This window comes from Armigeres subalbatus, chromosome 2 (genome assembly GCF_024139115.2).
Source record: "Armigeres subalbatus isolate Guangzhou_Male chromosome 2, GZ_Asu_2, whole genome shotgun sequence".
NCBI lineage: Eukaryota > Metazoa > Arthropoda > Insecta > Diptera > Culicidae > Armigeres > Armigeres subalbatus.
Window position 1 is genome coordinate 288,812,067 of NC_085140.1, and position 19,079 is coordinate 288,831,145.

General features: G+C 37.6%; 3 protein-coding genes across 5 annotated transcripts in view; 1 reads left to right on the forward strand and 2 right to left on the reverse strand.

Annotated features, from left to right (window-relative positions):
- LOC134212375 (protein Gawky-like) overlaps positions 1-7,630 on the reverse strand; it is a 44,609-nt gene extending 36,979 nt beyond the window's left edge. Inside the window, exon 1 of one of the 2 annotated variants that reach the window (XM_062690152.1) lies at positions 7,333-7,630. The gene's annotated coding sequence lies outside the window, so the exon portion shown is untranslated. The remainder of the gene's footprint in view (positions 1-7,332) is intronic. The other variant, XM_062690153.1, reaches the window with a different exon arrangement.
- Positions 7,631-13,768: 6,138 nt separating this feature from the next.
- The window catches only part of LOC134212376 (protein Gawky-like), a 75,269-nt gene continuing 69,958 nt past the window's right edge, over positions 13,769-19,079 (forward strand). The window contains exon 1 of one of the 2 annotated variants that reach the window (XM_062690156.1): positions 13,769-14,338. The gene's annotated coding sequence lies outside the window, so the exon portion shown is untranslated. The remainder of the gene's footprint in view (positions 14,339-19,079) is intronic. The other variant, XM_062690157.1, reaches the window with a different exon arrangement.
- On the reverse strand, positions 17,768-19,041 carry LOC134209790 (uncharacterized). The gene is made up of 2 exons (XM_062685821.1): positions 18,582-19,041; positions 17,768-18,513 (listed from the first exon to the last, which is right to left on the reverse strand). Exons 1-2 carry the CDS (start codon positions 19,039-19,041, stop codon positions 17,768-17,770), a joined length of 1,206 nt encoding a protein of 401 aa, XP_062541805.1.

Consider the following 19,079-nt stretch of genomic DNA (forward strand, 5'->3'; position numbering starts at 1 on the left):
TGCATTTTAAAACAAAAGGGACCCTACAAATCTCTCATAACAACATATGATTACGGCTTATGAACCAAAACCATGATTTTCGATTTTTTAGCAAAAACGATTCGCTTGTAAATGATGCTTCAAACTAAGTAAAATTTCAATCTTGATATTATTTTAGAAGCACATTTATTGCTATTTTGAGTAAATTTCTCATGAACCATTCGCACCAAAGTGGCTTTTAATTCCTTTGTTCGGCCCCCCTAACTACCATTCTTAGTATTCTGCTTTGGTTTTTAGGCCGTTCACTTTATATTGGTGGATTAGAAAATCTAACTTCAAGTAATTTTTAGATGTATATTCTTTCTAGGTTTTTTTTATATATCGCTTAGCAGAACTGTTTTGGCTAACAAACCTAAACAAATACAATAATGTCAATGGGCAAACGGCTTAAAAGCCGGACGTGTTGCCGGTAATGCGAGTAAACGGCGCGATTTTTGTTTTAGTTGGAATTTTATTGATTTTGAATGATTATTCAATTATTCAATAGGGGAACGGTTCGCCACTTCATCTCATAGCTCCTATTTCCATCCCATCGAAAACAAAGCAATGGAAAGGAATTTGGTTTGATTATTATTTTTGTGATTTTTTTCAGCAGTGAGCACGCATGTTGACAAAAAGAAGGGACGAATTTGGTGCCGTATTTCTTTGTTTAGCGATGAGATGGATATATGTACCACAGACAAACAGACATAACACATTGAACAATCACTCATCAAATTCATAATTCGTACAAACGCTAACGACATCTGTTGTTTTCACTAAGTTGGGCAAATCACGAACTAGATGGCGTTTGTGAGCAAATGTCAAACTGGAGCAAAACCGATGCGCGCGCCACGATTGAGTGATTGGCCAACTAATGATTATTTCAATTGACCGGTAAATCAGTGAACGATGAAAAATTTACGAGTGTTATGTCTGTCTGTTGGTCTGTGGATGAATCCTATAAAAAGCATCTATTCGATAAGCGGGATGTAATTTTTCTGAATATTTTGCGTCAAATTTAGAAAATATTAAGCTTCTGTTCTAGGTCAGAAAAGTTGGTTTGCATAAATTGAGCTTTTCTCGAGCAACACATGATTACGGCCGAAAAGCCAACAATGCTGAACCCAGAAAAATGAGGTTCAAGTTTTCTAAGTTTGATTTAATTTGTTGATAGAAGCAGAATCTTTTTTTTTCAAAAACATTTCGCAGTTTGCATTGAAACATGGATTGTCGATACACTTCGACAATCACACTTTTTTTTGCGTGTCCACAGTTGCCGAAATCTTTTTCTCGAATTCCACTAAATGAAAATCCGAAAATGTCAGAAGAAAATGTCCGAAACAAAAGCACATGCTTCTCACACCGTTTGCTTTCGTCTGGCATTCATCGTTGTCAAAATCCACTGTCACACTTTTCATCACATCACTTTCAAACTGTGTTGTTCGATTTAGTGTGAACAGCACAATATCGGTGCTTTACGTAAAAGGTTATTTTATAACCACTTATAACAGCAAATAGGGGAAATGTTCCGATCTCAATCTCACTGTACATACATATATGATAAGTAAGAGACTTTTTCATACTCTTCTGCATTCAATCCCTGATCAGAACCACATTATTTCCTTATTGTTTTCAGGTAAAAATGACGTGAAGTTTTTTCAAAGTGTAGGTATTTGCCGCCATGCCCCGTGGTTAGCATGTCACGAATTAAAGCTTGAGTTAATTGCGTATTAAAACCTTAGTTTCTTAGACCACCAATTAAGCAGATTGTATTTTTATTTCCTTTGAAAAGGACATTGCTTGAAGTATCATGACATGGCCAGAATTTACTTTTCCCTACGAGATACACCAGCCACGGGCTGAAAATCCAACCAAATTGCTTGATTTTTGGGTAATTTCCTAGAAATTTAAAAATATTAACCAGCGTTTGCCGAGTTTTTTAAAATAAATTTAATCAGTTTTATACATGTGCAAAAAATAGAATCTGAACTGAAAGGCCATTGACAAGCTATGATAAAACTTTATCTGTGATAAAGCGCTTCACTTTTGCTTAATTTCCATTGGGGACCATGATATACTCGTAAAACTGTGTAGGGGAATGTGGGGCAAGATAGCCATGTGAGAGGTAAACAATATATAAAAACATGCGGTCAAAGTTTGTTTGCTTAAAACCCGCTATTTGTTATAATATTTCGGTAAATTATTTTAAGTTTTTTTTATAATTAACGTTTGTAATTCAGTCTTTTCACTCTTGGCGACGCATATAGGTAACTGTTTTGCACTTGCATCTGCATGGATAACATTTGAATGATTTCATATTGCAATACGAAAAATTAATCAAAACATTGAAATAGTATGGTATGGGGCAAAAAAGCCACTAATGGTAGGGTCAAGATGGCCACCTAATTTCAGAAACATCTAGATTTGATACTCCCTTTTTAGCGTTGGTTACGAATGTTAACAATGCTTTTGATTGGTTTAGAGATAATCCACAACTATAAATAATTTTGGGCCTATTTTATCGTATAAATAGAATTTGGTTGCTTTCTTAGAGATAGATGTATTGCCACTCGAAAAAAAGATAAATACAATGTAGTTGTTGAGTATACCAAGATGAGCGAGAATGGACACTAACATGAATTAGCCTCATAGACACGTAAAAAAAAATTAATGTTATTTATTATTATTATTTCTAATACTTTTTGCCTTTCTCGTATACAAAGTATAGTAGTAGTAGTAGTAGTAGTATTAATCGATTTGCTTTCTACAGGTTTCTTTGTCCCATTGTTTCCTATTGAAAATTGGCCATATCGGACTATGGGCTCTAAAGTTATTGCCAAAATACTATTTTTATAACACACGAGAAAGGCTCCATCACCGCTAGATGGATTAATCTAGGTTTTGCCAAAGCAGGCGCTTAATGAAATGTATAAGAAAAAACTTATACATTGCAAACACATACATTCCAAAACTTATACTTTTCATTAACTTATGATTATTATTAACTGTTTGGTATGGGATCATTCATTAGATGACATATTATTAATATTTGTTATATATTTATTAGTATTTTAGAATAGGTTTTTGCCATAACTCATAAGGTTTTTTCTTTACGTTTAGAACGTTTTTATTACAATTTATTGCCTATGACCCTATGACCATCTTGCCCCATATAGCAAGTTTTCAAATCGTTGAAATCGATACCATTAATTATTATTAGTTCTTAATGTCTATACATGCCAACAAAATAGAGACCCGGAAATGTTGGGATAGGTTGTAATACAGTCGCCTCTCCACATCTCGATATTGTAGGGACCATCAAGATAGGGAGAGATCGAAGACTGGAAGAAAAATTGAAATTGGTACTAGATCCAAAAATCAGAAGGGTTATATACAAGATACGACCGCCCAACGTAAACTACGTAAAACAGATTATAAGCTAATTCATTTGATTGCATATGTCACTGGTTTGAGCATTGATTCAAATTTTGACTTTTTCGCTCCCCTATGCTTGAACGATAACATTTGCTATTTTAATGAACCTCCTAAATTTTTAACTGAATTGGTCGTAATTTGACTGAGCACGAGCAGTTTGATGTTGTGTGGAAATTACTATAGTAATCGCCTGAGACGAGGTCGGCAAAGACAGCTTCTTTTTCCTTGTTTTGACACTTGTTCTTCTTTTCATCACAGTTGACCATCGAGTTTCAACTGTTTCCTTGACTGTTTCACCTAAGCCCCGGGTGGACTCTTCTGAGCACAATCAAAGTGTATCCAATTCACGAATTAGTAAATTCATTTTCATAAGGATTTTTATACCGGGAACAAAACACAAGTTTATAATTGATTATTAATAAACTAAACGGATGATTTGGAATACTCGTTGAAGTGAAAAAGTCTTTGTAAAACAAATTTCACGCGGAATATTTTATTTGGGACTAGTTTATTTGTGGACGCAATAGCGCCCGTGGCAAGTGTTTTTTTTTTAATTTTTAAGAGTGATAGATTCTTTTCTGCATTTAAAAAAATCAAAAATTTTAACGTCTGTTGTCTGTGATTTTTTTTCATTAAATGCTGTGTCTGGTTGTCACTGGTTTTGTTTTTTGCATTCGATAGTCAAAAAGAATTGAAGTGTCACATATTTTATTTTTTTGTGAGAATTTCCCCGCGTGGTGCGTCTGGTTGGCTAGTCACCGGACAGACAAACAGGGCTATTATATATATGATACCAATACTTTCACACAAAAAGCTGCTGGCTGCACCTAACAGTTCGTGACACCAGTTGACTGGCAGCAGCTGAAGTTACATTTTTTCCTCTTTGCAAGTCCCGTCCCAGGTAATCGCTCTTATGTGTAAGATCGTTTTGTGAGGCGGCTCACTATCTATCGAAATATGGACAACCCGAAGACTTCATATAATATTTCCTAATATGTAAGACAGTTATTGTTCCGAAGCGATCGGATTGTTGCTCATTATTGATATTTGTGTAATTATTTTACGTGTTAGATTGATTTTCTCACGATTCAGTATGTGAAACGGGTGGTACGGCTGTCCCCGTTTCTTCCTTTCGTAGATTCAAAACTCTTCGTTTATCATGTTGTTTATTACTAAATAATCTGACTGTCGGGGAGTTATGGATTTTCTCCCAAATTCAAGCCTGCACGGTGGGCCTGGCCGTTTTAATACTTGTGTTATATTTATGATATGCTGCAAATATTAATGCAGACAAGAAAATGCTCGGAAACACAACCGACATTTTCAGGATGCTTTTCAATACTGGCTGTGCATGTGCTAAGACAAGACAAGACACTCATTGGGGTGCTATAATTAAAAACCAACATCAGAACGTAGTTACATGACTACATTTTGCTGAATTAGCTTGGGTAAGTGTTCAAATAGTGTATTCTCTGCGTCGCGTAATAAATTAAATAGTTTGATGGACAAGACATCAACAATTTTCAAAAGCAAGTAGATCTATCGCTTCACGGTTTATCGAACTATGCAATGTGGCACGGCAACATGCAATCTCTGCAGCAACATAATTTATTGGCAAGAATGTTCATGTTGAGTAAATTCTGGAAGGAATTAGACAAGTTCAAGTATAATTTTGGTATAGATTTGTCATATTGAAGCCCATTTTTCGTCATTGAAAAAAAAACTCGTAGTATTTATCCAACTCGGCAAGCCTCGTTCGATAAACGTGCGACTCGTGCTGAAAAAATCATCTTTTTGCAACTTGTTGCACAAACTACTATTTTGACCGCACACAGCAGAACAAAATAGAGCAGAACAGTCTCTGCACATCTAAACCATGTTCGATCGCATACAAATTCTTTTATTACTTATGTTACTGATTTCGAACAAAATTGACGTAACTCAAAATATGAAAATAATTGGATGCGACAATTTAAAATTTCCACTCAAAAAACCCAAATTCATTCCCTGGAGCGCAAGAGCCAACCGTACCAGATGGCGGTCGTAATGAAACTCTGCAATTTTACTGGGTTTGTGAAGAATTTGAATGTTCAATGTTTTTACGTTATTAATCAATAGTTCCATAGCAATAGTCCATCGAAAGATAAATGAGCTATTAGCGTTTGAAATCTTTCCTAATTTCGTGGACATTTTCATTTGTCACCCTGTATCCGAGTTTTTCCCTTAGACGTAGTTTACGTCAAAAAGCTCGTCGCTATATAGGTTGCCTAGGATAGGATGTGACAACTCAATTGAGACTGCCTTATTGTTTTTTAGTCGGTTGCTCTGACGAGGTGGTCGCCAGTGCAGCCAAAGTAATTTGGTACAAAATCTTCCAAATATCATGTATCAAAATTTTGTTTTTCTTCCCGTTCCATCCACTATTTATGTAAGAGAAGTGAAAGACTAACAGAGAGAAGTTTTCGCTACTGATAAAATGACTTTTAGATCGAAAATGACGGAAAGGTGAATGATAATGCTTAAAATCAACAGTTTTAAACCTGTACAACCCTTGAGAATAATTTATATGGCGTTTGTAGTTCAATATAAATTTATTTCTTACCAAAACTGGAACTCAAACATTTTGTATTTTGCTTGATATCAACTTTAAAAACCTGCAACACGGCCAAACTAACAACATGCTGCCCTACGGAAAACACGCCGCTACCAATCGAAGTAATCGATTGTCATATTCAACCAATCAGCAACCGGTACGATTGTGACAGCAAATCGGTACGATTTTTACTGACTACTTGTCACATCCTATCCTAGTAGGTTGCTATGAAAAATGACAACAAAACAAATGCCCTCTTCCTCTCCTGTTGTTGATGTGTTTGTTATTGTTCAAAGATGGTATAGTAGCCTAAGAATTTGAACATATCGAAGTGAATCCTGAACATAATATGATAAGAACATATCGAGATCAAGATGAATACACCACTGTACTGTGTTCATCTTGATCGAGATCGGGAGGTTATCGAGATGTAGAAAGCCCAAATATATGTAGATAGAAGGGACTGAGAAAACCATCGACATAGGGAGAGTTATCGAGATATAAAACATCGAGATGAAGATAGTCGACTGTATATCATATTAGAAATGAGTTCACAGATCCACCCACTCCACTGCTTACACGTAAACAAATTAATTTTGTTTTTATTAAGATTTCTTATACTTTTTTGCCAAAGCAGGCGCTTAATGATATGTATAAGAAAAAACTTATACATCGCAATAGTCACATACATTCCGAAACTTATACTTTTCATTAGCTTATGAATGTTATTAGCTTTTTGATATGGGATCATTCATTAGGTTGCATAATGAAGAGTATAAGTATTTTCGAATGGTTTTTGCCAAAACATATAAGGTTATTTTTTTACGTGTAGGATGGCCACATTGCCCCACATTCCCCTGAAACAAATTGAAATGCATCATCTGCATCGATTACAAAAACGTCTGTCTGTCTGTGTGTATGTGTGTGCACGAACACCTAAAAACATTTGCCATTTTTTCATACAGTAATTCTTAACCTATTTTCTCGCAACAAGTTGAATATAGTTAACAGCTTCAACCTCTATTGAAAATGGATTCCGTTATCAGCCCTGCATGTATCCATAGTGAATATTCATTCATACGTGTTTACATTTGTGTAAAATAACGTTTCAAGTAGTGGTGTGCGTTGCATACGTACCAAAGTCTCGTTGCTTCTACTATCGATGCGATTGCGATGTTGCTGCTACGCTACTACAGTCTGTACCGTTCCACTTGGAACGCTACGAGTTGTTCCTCTCTCCCTCTCCCAACAGATGAATGAATGCAGAATGTGTATGTATTTACGTTGCGTTTCGGGCACGAGCAGGGCAGCAAGAGTAACGAAAGCACGCACAGCACCAAAGGAATTGAACACTGCCCACGGGCGACGATAAGGAAATTGAAATGCGTGATTTTCACTATTTCTGCCGCACAGTTTCTTCGAATAACACTAGTCACTTACGCACGGACAGTTCCGGTAGCACTTGTGAACCTTTCTCACCGTTCGCGACAATCATTTAACGCCGAATTTTGAGTTAGAAAAATACTTCACACATACTGGAGCCATTTCTCACCCGATGGCCATTTGCAAATAACGTTTTGATCGTTTTGTAGTGCAGAAAACATTTGCGATGCCCCACTGAAAAACGTACGACTGCTGTCAGTGTCAGCTACACGCACTGCGATTCGAAACTATCTAAAATGGAGTTTGACAGTACTCATAATTGAGTACTCTCCAACACTTATTTTGGGTACATGTTTGTTTTGAGGTAACTTTTACAAATTACGTAACGCTTAGAGGGGAGAGGGGGATTCAGTGAAGTGTGACAACCCATACAACATTTTCAGACGCCTAATACAAAAAGTGTGACAAGGAGGAGAGTAGGGGGGTTTGAAAATTCCCAATTTTCGCGTTACGTAACTAATGGATCTCCCCTGATAGCTGGGCGGCAGAGTGTATGTAATTAAAGCAGACCCCACACGACGGAAAAAGTTTAAAGTTTGACAAACTCTTGATTATTGAAGAAAAAGATTGATGGTGTGAGTGCGAACCCAAAATATTGAAGTAAATATTGAGGGAAATCAGAAAAGTTTGATATTCCTCTCAATATTTCCCCTCATCTCCCCCCGCAGTTTGCCCACAGGAGTCGATGACGATTGAGTGTGTGCGTGTTTATACCGCGTTATACCGCTATTTGATTCGTTTTAGTTCAAGAAAAAATTGAGTTTTTCTTCAGCTAGCCGGCATCTAATCAGTAAAAATATTGAAGAAAAGTTTGACAAAAAACGAACAGTGGGTAATTTCTGAGACATAACCGCGAAGTGGACGTAGGACTTGACTTGACCATGCCTTTAAGATACATAATATGTCCAAATTTCTCACATCAACTATTTTGGATAAATAATCGGCGTTGCATACAATTGGGTCCTAAAATGAAGAATCGATAATCGATTTTATTTCATGGAACGATGAAGCTAATCATTCTGAACGCGACAGTTTTTCTTTTGACTCAGAAATCGAAAGGAACATTTTTTAATTTGAAATTTAAAAATAGATGAAAAATGCTTCCTCGACATTTTCGGTCTCGTTTGACGTACGGAATAATATGATTTAAACGCACTTATAAAACACCGCAGGGCACTTGACTCAACCTTTGACAGTTAATATATGGGCTTGACGTTTTGGGCTGATGGTTGATTCGTTCTGAAATGTTGCACAGTTCAAAATTTGCCTTAAAATGTCTTAAACACAAAAATATTAATTTTACTGTTTTAGAAATTTACCAGAATTTTTATAACATCGGTACAAGTATTCTTGATCGATGCACTATCGTTTGCAACCATAAACGAGGTAGGGGTTTAGGACCCAATTGCGGTATTGAATTACCACGGAACCTGATTTTGATGAAACATAATTATCCTGAATTTATTTCAGGATCAAATTATGTATAGGAACCAATTCTCACTGTCCTTACCCGGATAAAAAATATCATTAAAATATCATAAATTTTATTGTTACAACACCATTTAAAACATAATTTTTACCATTCAATATAATGGAATTTTGACAATAAAATCACATGAGAAATAATGGTTTTCCACGATAAAATGAATGGTAAATGGGACTTTTACAATTAAAAAGGGGGGTTGTTATGTATCTTTACAATAAAAAAATCGAAAATTTTCCATACAAAATTCGGAGCAAAACAATGGATTTTACGGTTCTTCAATGGGATGATTTCGAGCGACAAAACAATAGAAAACATTGTGTTTTAAATGTTTTCAATTACTGTTTCTATTGTTTTACAATAGAAATACAACAGGATTTAGAATACATTATACTCCAATATTACAATAAAAATACAATACAATTAATTGTTTTTCAAATTATTTTATTTTCCTCCGGTTGTTTAGCATATCTTTAGACGAATCCTGCGCACTACTTCCAAAGTTAAGTGGGTTGCCTGTATCTGGAGAAAAATCCAACATCGGTTTAAAAAGCGTACTAACTTTGTTCCGAATAGACAATACATATAAATATAAATCTGTGAAAAATGTAAATTATAATAGAATGTCAGTTTTATTAGAAAAAATACGTCGAGAAGAAAAGAAAAAAATACCTGCATCAGTTCTTATTATATCCCGTTGATGAGATTGGCCAATGGTAGCCACTGAACGATCTTCAATCAGTGACCAGCAAGCAGCAATATTTTATTTATCATAAGCTTCATTTCTGTAAAGGAACAAGGATACATGTTACCAGGCATGTCATCAGGTATTATGATGATAAAATTTTCATTTATTTTTTGTTCGGGATTATGTACATTGAACTTTTGTAGTATAAGATTACGATTACCGGTGGTGAGTATAAACCGTTTGTCAGCGCAGTATCATTACTTGACACTTTACCGGTCGCTACTAAACGCGCTGCTAAAACAGTAGCGCAGCTGACAGGTGACCAAATTGACCAAATAACAGCGCTACTATTTGATGAACTATCAAACGTCGAACGTCACCGATACGGAATGCAGCCACCGAAATGATAACCGAAAATACCGAAAATAGTGACCGATGCGAAAAAGAGTGACTAATCTAAAATGACAGTACAGTGAGAGTGATCAAAATACTCGCGCCCAGTAATGATGCTCTAACGCGCTTCAACACTTTGGATACTCACCACGGTACAAAAGCCATAGTGATCTACCGCTTCCCCAGCAGCAGAAACTGCAATGAAAAACACTTTCTGCACCATGCAGTTTCATTATTTTCCCCTCTTCACTAATTATAAACACAACTGTACACGCTCAAATGAATCCAGCCATTCTCCGAGTAAAATTATAAGCAAAAGTTTTTGTTCCCTTTCATTTTTTTTTAAATCAAATTTTATTGCAAAACATTTCTAGACCTGCAACAAGACCTGCAATATGAAAATATATACTTGAGAACCGGTATAACATTTTTATTTATTTAACAAACAAAGCTATTGTTATTTTATTGTTTTCAATTGTTATTTCATCAATATAATAAATCTATGAAATATTCCAAAATTATATTAATTCAATAACATTAGACGGATTTCCAGATCATCCAAACCGAATACTTTTAAAAATGGTTTAGTTTTTGGATAAGCAATACTAAACATAAGCGAACAATAAAAATATAATATAAAATATATCGGAAACATTTAAATATATTGTTATTTTAATGTACGTACAATAAAGATCTTTTACAACCGTGAACATTTTACAATAAGCAATACAATAAGTATTGTTTGCCACACAATCTATTGTATTTCAATGGGTTATGTCATACAAGTTACTGTAAATTTTTATCCGGGTACTCTTATGTAAGGTACACTGACAAAAATCCAATCATATCCATTATGTGTCGCACACATAAATTTTGACTATAGCATTTCCCACATAACGGCTATGTGAATTTGCATAGCATATATGTGGAAACACACATAACCGTTATTAACTAATAACCTTTATGTGGATTCTCCCATAGCGGGTGGTTATTAACGCACACATAAAATTTATTTGTAAATTTCTTTAGATTTTTGCCAATAAAAATGTGTGGATTTTTATTCGTGTATAATATCAGACACACTCACATGGAGCGTAATAGCCCCCTCCCCCAAAAGCTTACGTTATTAGTGTACGGCCCCTTACTACAATACGCTTTGAAAAGACCTAATGCATCTAAGGGGCCGTACATATATTACGTAAGCACTTATGGGGGGAGGTGGGGGGGGGTGTACGTCGTTTTCTTACGCACCATATAAATAAAAAATCATTTGTATGAAAAAAATCTTACATGGGGGAGGCGGTGGGGGGGGGTAAAAAAGCCCAGAAAAATTGCTTACGTAATATGTGTATGATCCCTAATTTGAATCAGGTTATTATCCAGACCCAACTGAACTTTTGCTAAGCGCAAAGTAATCTGATAATACTCTAGCACTGGGACAAATATGCTTGGAATTATCAATTTTGTCTTCAATTTCGCAGCATAAATGTCCCACTGAATAAATTTCACTAAAAAACAGTGTTTATCCTTTGAAACATACTAAGCCATTAGAAATACACTATTTTCATCGATATATGTTTATTAATCAAAATTTCATGGGGAAATTTAGCTACAAACTGAAAAATATGTTTCCAACTTCAATCGCATTTTTCTCAGTTGCATATTTTTCGACATGGGACAGATATGCTTGACACGGCAGTATAGTAAAGAGAGACGTAAGTCCTACGTCAAAAAGTATTGTCAATATATGCCTCGTGCGGGGTCTGCTTTAAGCGTGGCGACATGTGCCGCATTTGGCAGGTCTACTGCTCGTTTTGAACACGATTTTGTATGGGAATGACAGATGAATTTTGTTCCAATTCTGACAGTATCGTCACTCTTAATTACATACACTTTGCTTGGCAGGAATCGATTTAGTGTACACGCTTACATGTGACTAACGAGTAATGGGTTATAATTGGGTAAATTTCAGTAACAAAAATCGATCAACCCGAAATGAGAGTGTGAGAAAAAGAAGCGGGCAAATCACAATCTACACTGTTAGAAAAAAGTATCTAATATTAGGTACTTTTCACTCAAATCGGGGGTTCAGTGTGAGAACCCAAAATTAAGCATTTTTTCTTGAAATATGTAAAATTCACTTATAATACTAAGTAAAATATACTTAATTTTAAATACAAACAAATCAAAAGTTAGGTAAATTTCACTCAACTTTTGTAAACATGAGATTACCTAACGTTGGGTTCCCACACTTTAATGCCCTTGTTGAGTGGTTTTGCTCTTCATTTTATGACAACAAAGGGAAGAGGGAGGGAGATGCAAGAGAAAAAAAGTACCTAAAATTAGGTACTTTTTTCTAACCGTGTACACATAACTCTTCAAATTGGTGAAATCGGCAGTGCATAGGTTCATTATTTGACGTTTGAGCAGTGCCGAAATTCATTTAGAATGAATTCGATGTATGGAAATGTGTTCAATTTTAGTACAGTCGGGATTCGCTGGTTGGGATCTTAATACTTGGGTCACTTTTTAGTTAGGCCTCCGCTGGTTGGGCCATGGCCCAACTAAAAAGCAACCGTACGTCAAAATTCAATGTAAACACGGAAAACGGGATTGGGCGTCACTGGACATCATTTGTGATGTTCAAGTCGAAATACACGTGATCAAATGGCTGTCAGTTGACCCAACTAAAAAACCGAATTCGTTAGTTGGGCCGAGGTCGTGGCCCAACCAGCGAATCGCGACTGTAAACAGCGCACCGCTCAAACGTCAAAGTGTTCATTAGGCGCACAGCCCCATAGACCAGTGCATAATGACGTAGGTTGACAGTTCACAGAGCTTTTTCTCCGGGACTTAGCCTCCGGCGCAGCTTCCGATAAAATTGTTTCGTCATTTTATTCGCATGTAGATGTCCTTTGCGATTGATTTCATGCTGAATGCAAAGAATAACACTAAAATATTCGGATCACAGCAATTTTAAACTAAAAATATGAATTTTAATTTTCTTTTCATCGATTTTTCTTCTAACTGCTTGTAAACAAGCTCTGTGAACTGTCAAAATAAGTGAGGTTAAGTTACAGTTTGCATTGGTCTATACCCATTTACTTTGCAGAAAAAATTACCCATTTTTTTAAGTTCAGCCCTGATATCTCAGTAGAAATACTAGAAAAAGAGATCGGCGAAGACGCCATCTTGTTTCCAAAAGCGGCTCCATTTCAACTTATTTACTTTTTGCATCCATAAGAAGCAAGCAAAAAGTTCAAGTGTTGCCAGTATTGTTTTCACGATTTCATGCATTTTCATACGATGCCATTTCGACAGTTTTTCACTCCGCCGGTCTCTGGTTATAGGGTTGCTAGTTCAGCCCATGCTGTTTCCATTTCGTTTTGTAAATAATGATCGTTAAGTTGAATAAATAACGTTCAATCTTCGTTAGATAAAAATGGAATAATCATTCCAAAAGATTAAACTCGAGTTATTCATTCGAAGCTTACTGTTCAATTAAGCATTGCAATGAGTGGATAGACTGAATATGGATTTAGATTATAATTTAAGCTATTTAGCACCGCTGCAGCGGTGTGTTCTCAGTGCTGATGCGAGAATCTGTGACACCCCTGCCGTACTGTCATTGCAGATGAGAGCTTCGTGCGCGAAAGCTTTCCAGCTTGCGAAACGGCGATGCAAACGACGAAAAGCTCCCAGCGTAGCAAAACGCACACAATCCAACCGAACGAAAAAAGCTACACAATGGCGAATCTGGAATACCTTTGATGTGACATATTTTTCTCGATCTCTGTTAGGAAAAAGTGGTTTCTTTGCTTAATATTTTTGGAAAGTATGCTTCCGGGAACCGTTATGGTACAAGGAATCGACGTGCAGTGAAAACAATCCCGTAAAATTGGTTGTGTTCCATTCTCGGTCGGAAGAAAAATCGGACGGTAACTCAGCGGAAGGTGAAAATATTTTTTTTCTCGGTCTCGGTCTGATCGCGGGCGAAATGACCTTTTTAAGAAAATGATATTTTTCGGTATTCTAATCGACGATTAGTGGTTGAGTGCTTTCCTAATATTGTCCCCAATTTAAGGGGAAAATTCAGTGAATTAGTGCATTGTTGAAGACTAGAACTGAATCTCTATTGTGAAGTGGCAAAGAATATTTTTTCATGTACCATGAAAGACCTAATGTATGGACTGAGAATTTCACTTCCACAAAATGGTAGCAGCAGAAATTGATGTCGTCGTCAAATTCTACTTCTGCATGGAAATACCTACACTAGCCAAAGGTAAGTAAATATCGAACGGGGTATTATGGGGATACTGTGTTATGAACATCAAGCTCGGTTATTTGTATAAAGGACATCTAAGATCTTGACGCTATATGAAATCCTCAAAATTGATCTCACAGCCTAGAACCTGCGGAGAGACATACAGAAGAGGTGGATAATTGGAAACCACTTGCTCAATATTTTGCTTTCCGTTTTCTCTTCACCCGTTCGCTCCCTGTAACCCTCTCCCTGTGATTAGCGCTCATTCATGTTCCCCGCACTCCTTATCCATTTCAGCATCAAAAATATAATATTGTGCGGTAACATGAGATTACAACCCCTAGGTGCCGACTTATCTAGCTCATAGTGATGGAGTTGTTCCCTTATGAATTTCTCAATTTGTTTACAATACCTATGTTGCTAAATAATGCAGCGCATTAAAATAAGAATGTTCGTTTTCGTCATTTTATGATTTATCGCTAAAGGAAACACAAACAGCAAAAGTCTTAAATATTACTGATAGGTAGATAGGCATTTTTTTTTTTTTTATTTTATTTATATTTATTTTTATTTGTTTTTAAACTGTGGAAAATACATTTTGTGTTTAGTTTTCTTGACTGAGATTTGGAAAACCCTTGCAACAGTATATAGTTCTATGCACAATTTGTTCAATTACATTCAACTTAATAATTTAGCTATGAAAGGAAAATGTTCTTATGAAAAAAAACCTTCGAATTTGATTTAGTTTAAGAAAAACATAAAGGGAAATGGAGTATTCTACTTATAAACTAATATCACAGCGAGCTAAACTGCCAGTTCTTGCAGTAGCGGGTTCGTTGACGATGAGCAGCTTAGGTTGAATTTAGGCAGCAGTCTCGTAAACCAATCGTTCAGTTGCTCGACTCCAGCAATCCTGTGGACGTCCACCGTTGGATGGGATGGTTCAAGATCCAGTATCATCTTAAGCAGTCGGTTTTGCTTTACCTGTATTTTATTCCTGTGGCTTTGGGCGCAGTTATACCAGGCTGGAAATCCGTAGGTAATCGTTGGTCGGAATACGGTTTTGTACAACAAAAGTTTAATATTTTTAAGCGTGATCTTCTCTTCACGAGTGGATAGAGTGCTCTAGTAAACTTGTTACATTTCTTGATGCAGTTGTTGATATGTAGTCCAAAAGTTTTTTTTTGTCCGGTGTTAGTCCTAGATATACTGAGCTTTCTGACCATAGAATGTCGATGTCTCCACAAGTTATTTCATTCTGCGGCATATATCGAGGACTTCGCCTGCGGGTAAAAAAATTGCTTGACATTTAGCTGGATTGGTTTTAATTTTCCATTTACGCTGGTAATCAAGAATAGCATTTTGAGCTCGCTGAAGTTTCTCGATGATCTCTTGTGGTTCCCGATGGGATGCGAGGAATCCAGTATCATCGGCGAAGAAATAGTACTGGACCCCGTCAACCTTGACAATGTCCGCCGGAAAGATGTTATACAATGTGGGGCTCAGTCCCGAACCCCGGGGTACTCCGAACGGTACACGTTTGTGTTCGGAAGAACACCCTTTACAGAGACTTCAAAAGTTCTGTCCTTCAGGAAGCTCCGTATAATTTTATGATTCGAACTGGGAAGTTTGCCTGGAGCATTTTATACAGAACCGCGTCATGCCACACCGAATCATAGGCTTTCTCCACGTCTAACAAAATAAGCCCAGTAGAGTATCCTTCCTCAAATCTTTGCCTCACTTCTTTTACCAGTCTTGCAGTTTGGTGATTAGTGGAGTGACCTTTTTGAAACCCAAATTGCTCATACGGTATGATGCGATTGGTATCCAGGTGACTTTCAATGCGAGTTAAAATGATACGCTCAAACAGTTTACTTATCGATGAGAGTAAACTGATTGGTCTGTAATTGGACGGTAAGGTGGCATCTTTGTTTGGCTTTGGAATTGCAACTATTACTGCATGTTTCCATTCTTGTGGAAAGTAACAGAGTTTGATACAAGCAGAAAATAGTTTGGAAATAAATACTCTTGCTTTCCGCGGAAGTTTCTTGAGCAGACAATTTCTAATTTTATCAATTCCGGGAGCTTTTCTCGGCTTCAGTTTTCGAATTATTTTATCGACTTCTTTTGGTTGTACCAGCCAAGAGTTATCGGTTGGTACAGCTTATTGGTGAATCAGTACGATGGAGTCTTGCACAACAGCTGCAGTGAAAGGATCATCTGCGAGCTGATTGTCATGTGACTTTTCAAAATTGGAATCTAGTAGATTTGCTTTTTCAGCTGGGGAAGCAATCAAAGACTCACCACTGCGTAAAGGTGGGCTGTACTTACAGTGGTTTTTTAAAAGCTTTCGTTATACGCCAAATCTTGCTGTCTCCTCGTTCTAAGGACAGTAACGTACTTTGGAATTTGCTGAAATGTGCCCCGAATTCGCTCGTTCAATGAAGAAACAATCTCCTTCAGTATGGAATCCCTCGTTATCATCCATTGACGTCGCCGACAATTGCGGAGTTGAATTAGTTGTTGAGTTTCATCTGATATGCGGGCAACTTCATATGGCTGATAGACGGCTACTGGAACGGCAGCTGCTTCGTCTTCAGTGATGGCGTTCTTAAGGTGAGTGAGGGCCGCATCTACTTCATTTTCGGTGTTTATATTGCATATCCGCGGATCTGTCAGGTTTATTTTTGCATTCATCACTCTCTGGAAGGTAATCCAATTAGCTCGGCTGTAGCAGCGAAAAGTGTTAATTTGCTCTTCAGTAAATTCAGTAAGTGTGACCTCAAATGAAACTGGCAGGTGATCCGAGGAAAGCTCATTGAGAGTCACTGGCTTGGTCATGTTGAGTATGTTATTTGATAACACTAGATCAAGGGTAGACGGACGCCCTCTACCATGAGAGAGGAATGTAGGAGTGTCCGGATAGTGCACGGTAAAACCACAGTGAGTAGCTTCTTGCAAAAGGAGATTTCCGGCTCTATTGTTTGTGGCGCAGTTCCACTGATTATGTCTGGCATTAAAATCACCAACAATGAGGAAGGGGTCAGTATGGTTCGAGAGGGCTCGGATGTCTTGGCGGAAAGATGACCAGTCAGAACCTCGTCTGCTACCCGGGAAGTAAGCAGCAATGATGTTTAATTTGTGCACGCCAAAAGGAATGGAAATATCGACTGTTTCGATTACTTTACTTTTTGTTCGCAGTTCCTGGAATCCAATTTCCCTTCGTATTGCTATTAGAACGCCGCCGCCTCTGTCGGCGTCGTTATTTGTGCCACGATCAAATCGGATGCAACAATAGTTTGGGTGTAGGAATGAAATGTTGGGACGTAGCCAGGTTTCTGTAACTACCGCTACATCTATATTGTGGCTTTGTAAAAAGTCAAAAAATTCTAGTTGCTTGTTTTGGATGGATCTACCATTCCAGTTGACCACACGTAGAGGGACGAGTTAGGCATTATACACAAATTTGATTGCCAGCTCGTGGAGAGCTAGAAATTGCTGTTGTTTGCTGTTGCAACTTTGCAGACGCTGGAACATTTCTTCCGCCAAGCATAGAAATTCAGAAATGGTGAACAGCTGGGAAGTTGACTGTCCACTGATCTGTGGCCTAGGGCCTTCCAGAACTTGTGCGTAGGTGGCACGTCCGGTGTTTACTCGGTTGCTGCCCTGGGTAGTATTCGATGTGGCACCGGTAGATACACGTATCGGACCAGAGTACCTGTTCGACTTTTTAGCCACTCGTTGACGATGGAAATCCAGCTGTTTAATATAGTCTTTGCGACTTGGGCATCCATGGAAATTAGCCGTGTGGTTGCCACTACAGTTTGCACAGCGGACACGATCCCGGTCGTTACCTTCCTTCAAAGTGGCCTTGTTCGGGAGGCTGCAATCTTTTGTGAAGTGTTTTTCTCCACATTTAACACACAGTGGGGCGACATTACAATTTCTCAGCCCATGCCCAAATTTTTGGCAGCGATGGCACTGCACCACGTCATTAGGCCGCCTAACAAAATATCTCCATTTCACTATCACGTTGAAAAGGGCCTTGACTCGTTGCAGCTCAGGTAACTTTACGGTGTTTTTTTCGAAGTAAAGTAGATACAGAACACTATCTTCGGGGCCGTGCTTCTTCTGTGAGAAGATCTTCAATTCCAGCGGTTGAATGTCAAACGAATTAAGCTCTGCTTTCAGCTCTGACAAATCATAAAGCGACAGACCAGATAGAATAATTCTAACTGGTTGTTTATTTGATGGAGTGTACGAAAAAATTCCGTGTTAGAATCTTTCAAAGTTTTTATGACATCATCGAAACTGTTTTCTGCATTCACCGTAAGCTGGGTGCCAGACTTTACCGCTTTCATGTGGTAGCTGCTTTGTGGAATATTCGCCAAGTTGAATAATTCCCGAATGTGTTTGGTACCTTTGTTGATAATAGAAATCGGAGGTAGTCTGTTTCCCTTTGCTCTGTTAGATACTGTTTTCTGCTGCGTGTGTGCGTTGTTCGGTCCGGCGCTGTCCTCGTCCATGCAGGCTAGGGATTCATACACATTGTGCGTCTCGACCATCGGTTGTGTCAGCTGGCTAGAGCTGCTAGCGGAAGGTGGCAGGTTACCATTCGAGTACTTTCGTCGTTTTGCTTGGTCACGGTCTGCGTCGTTCATCGTTGAGGTTAGGGATGGCTGCGACGAATTAGATTTATCATAGGCCCGACGGATAACCATGTTGAATCCACCTTCAGGTACATTATTAGATCATGCGG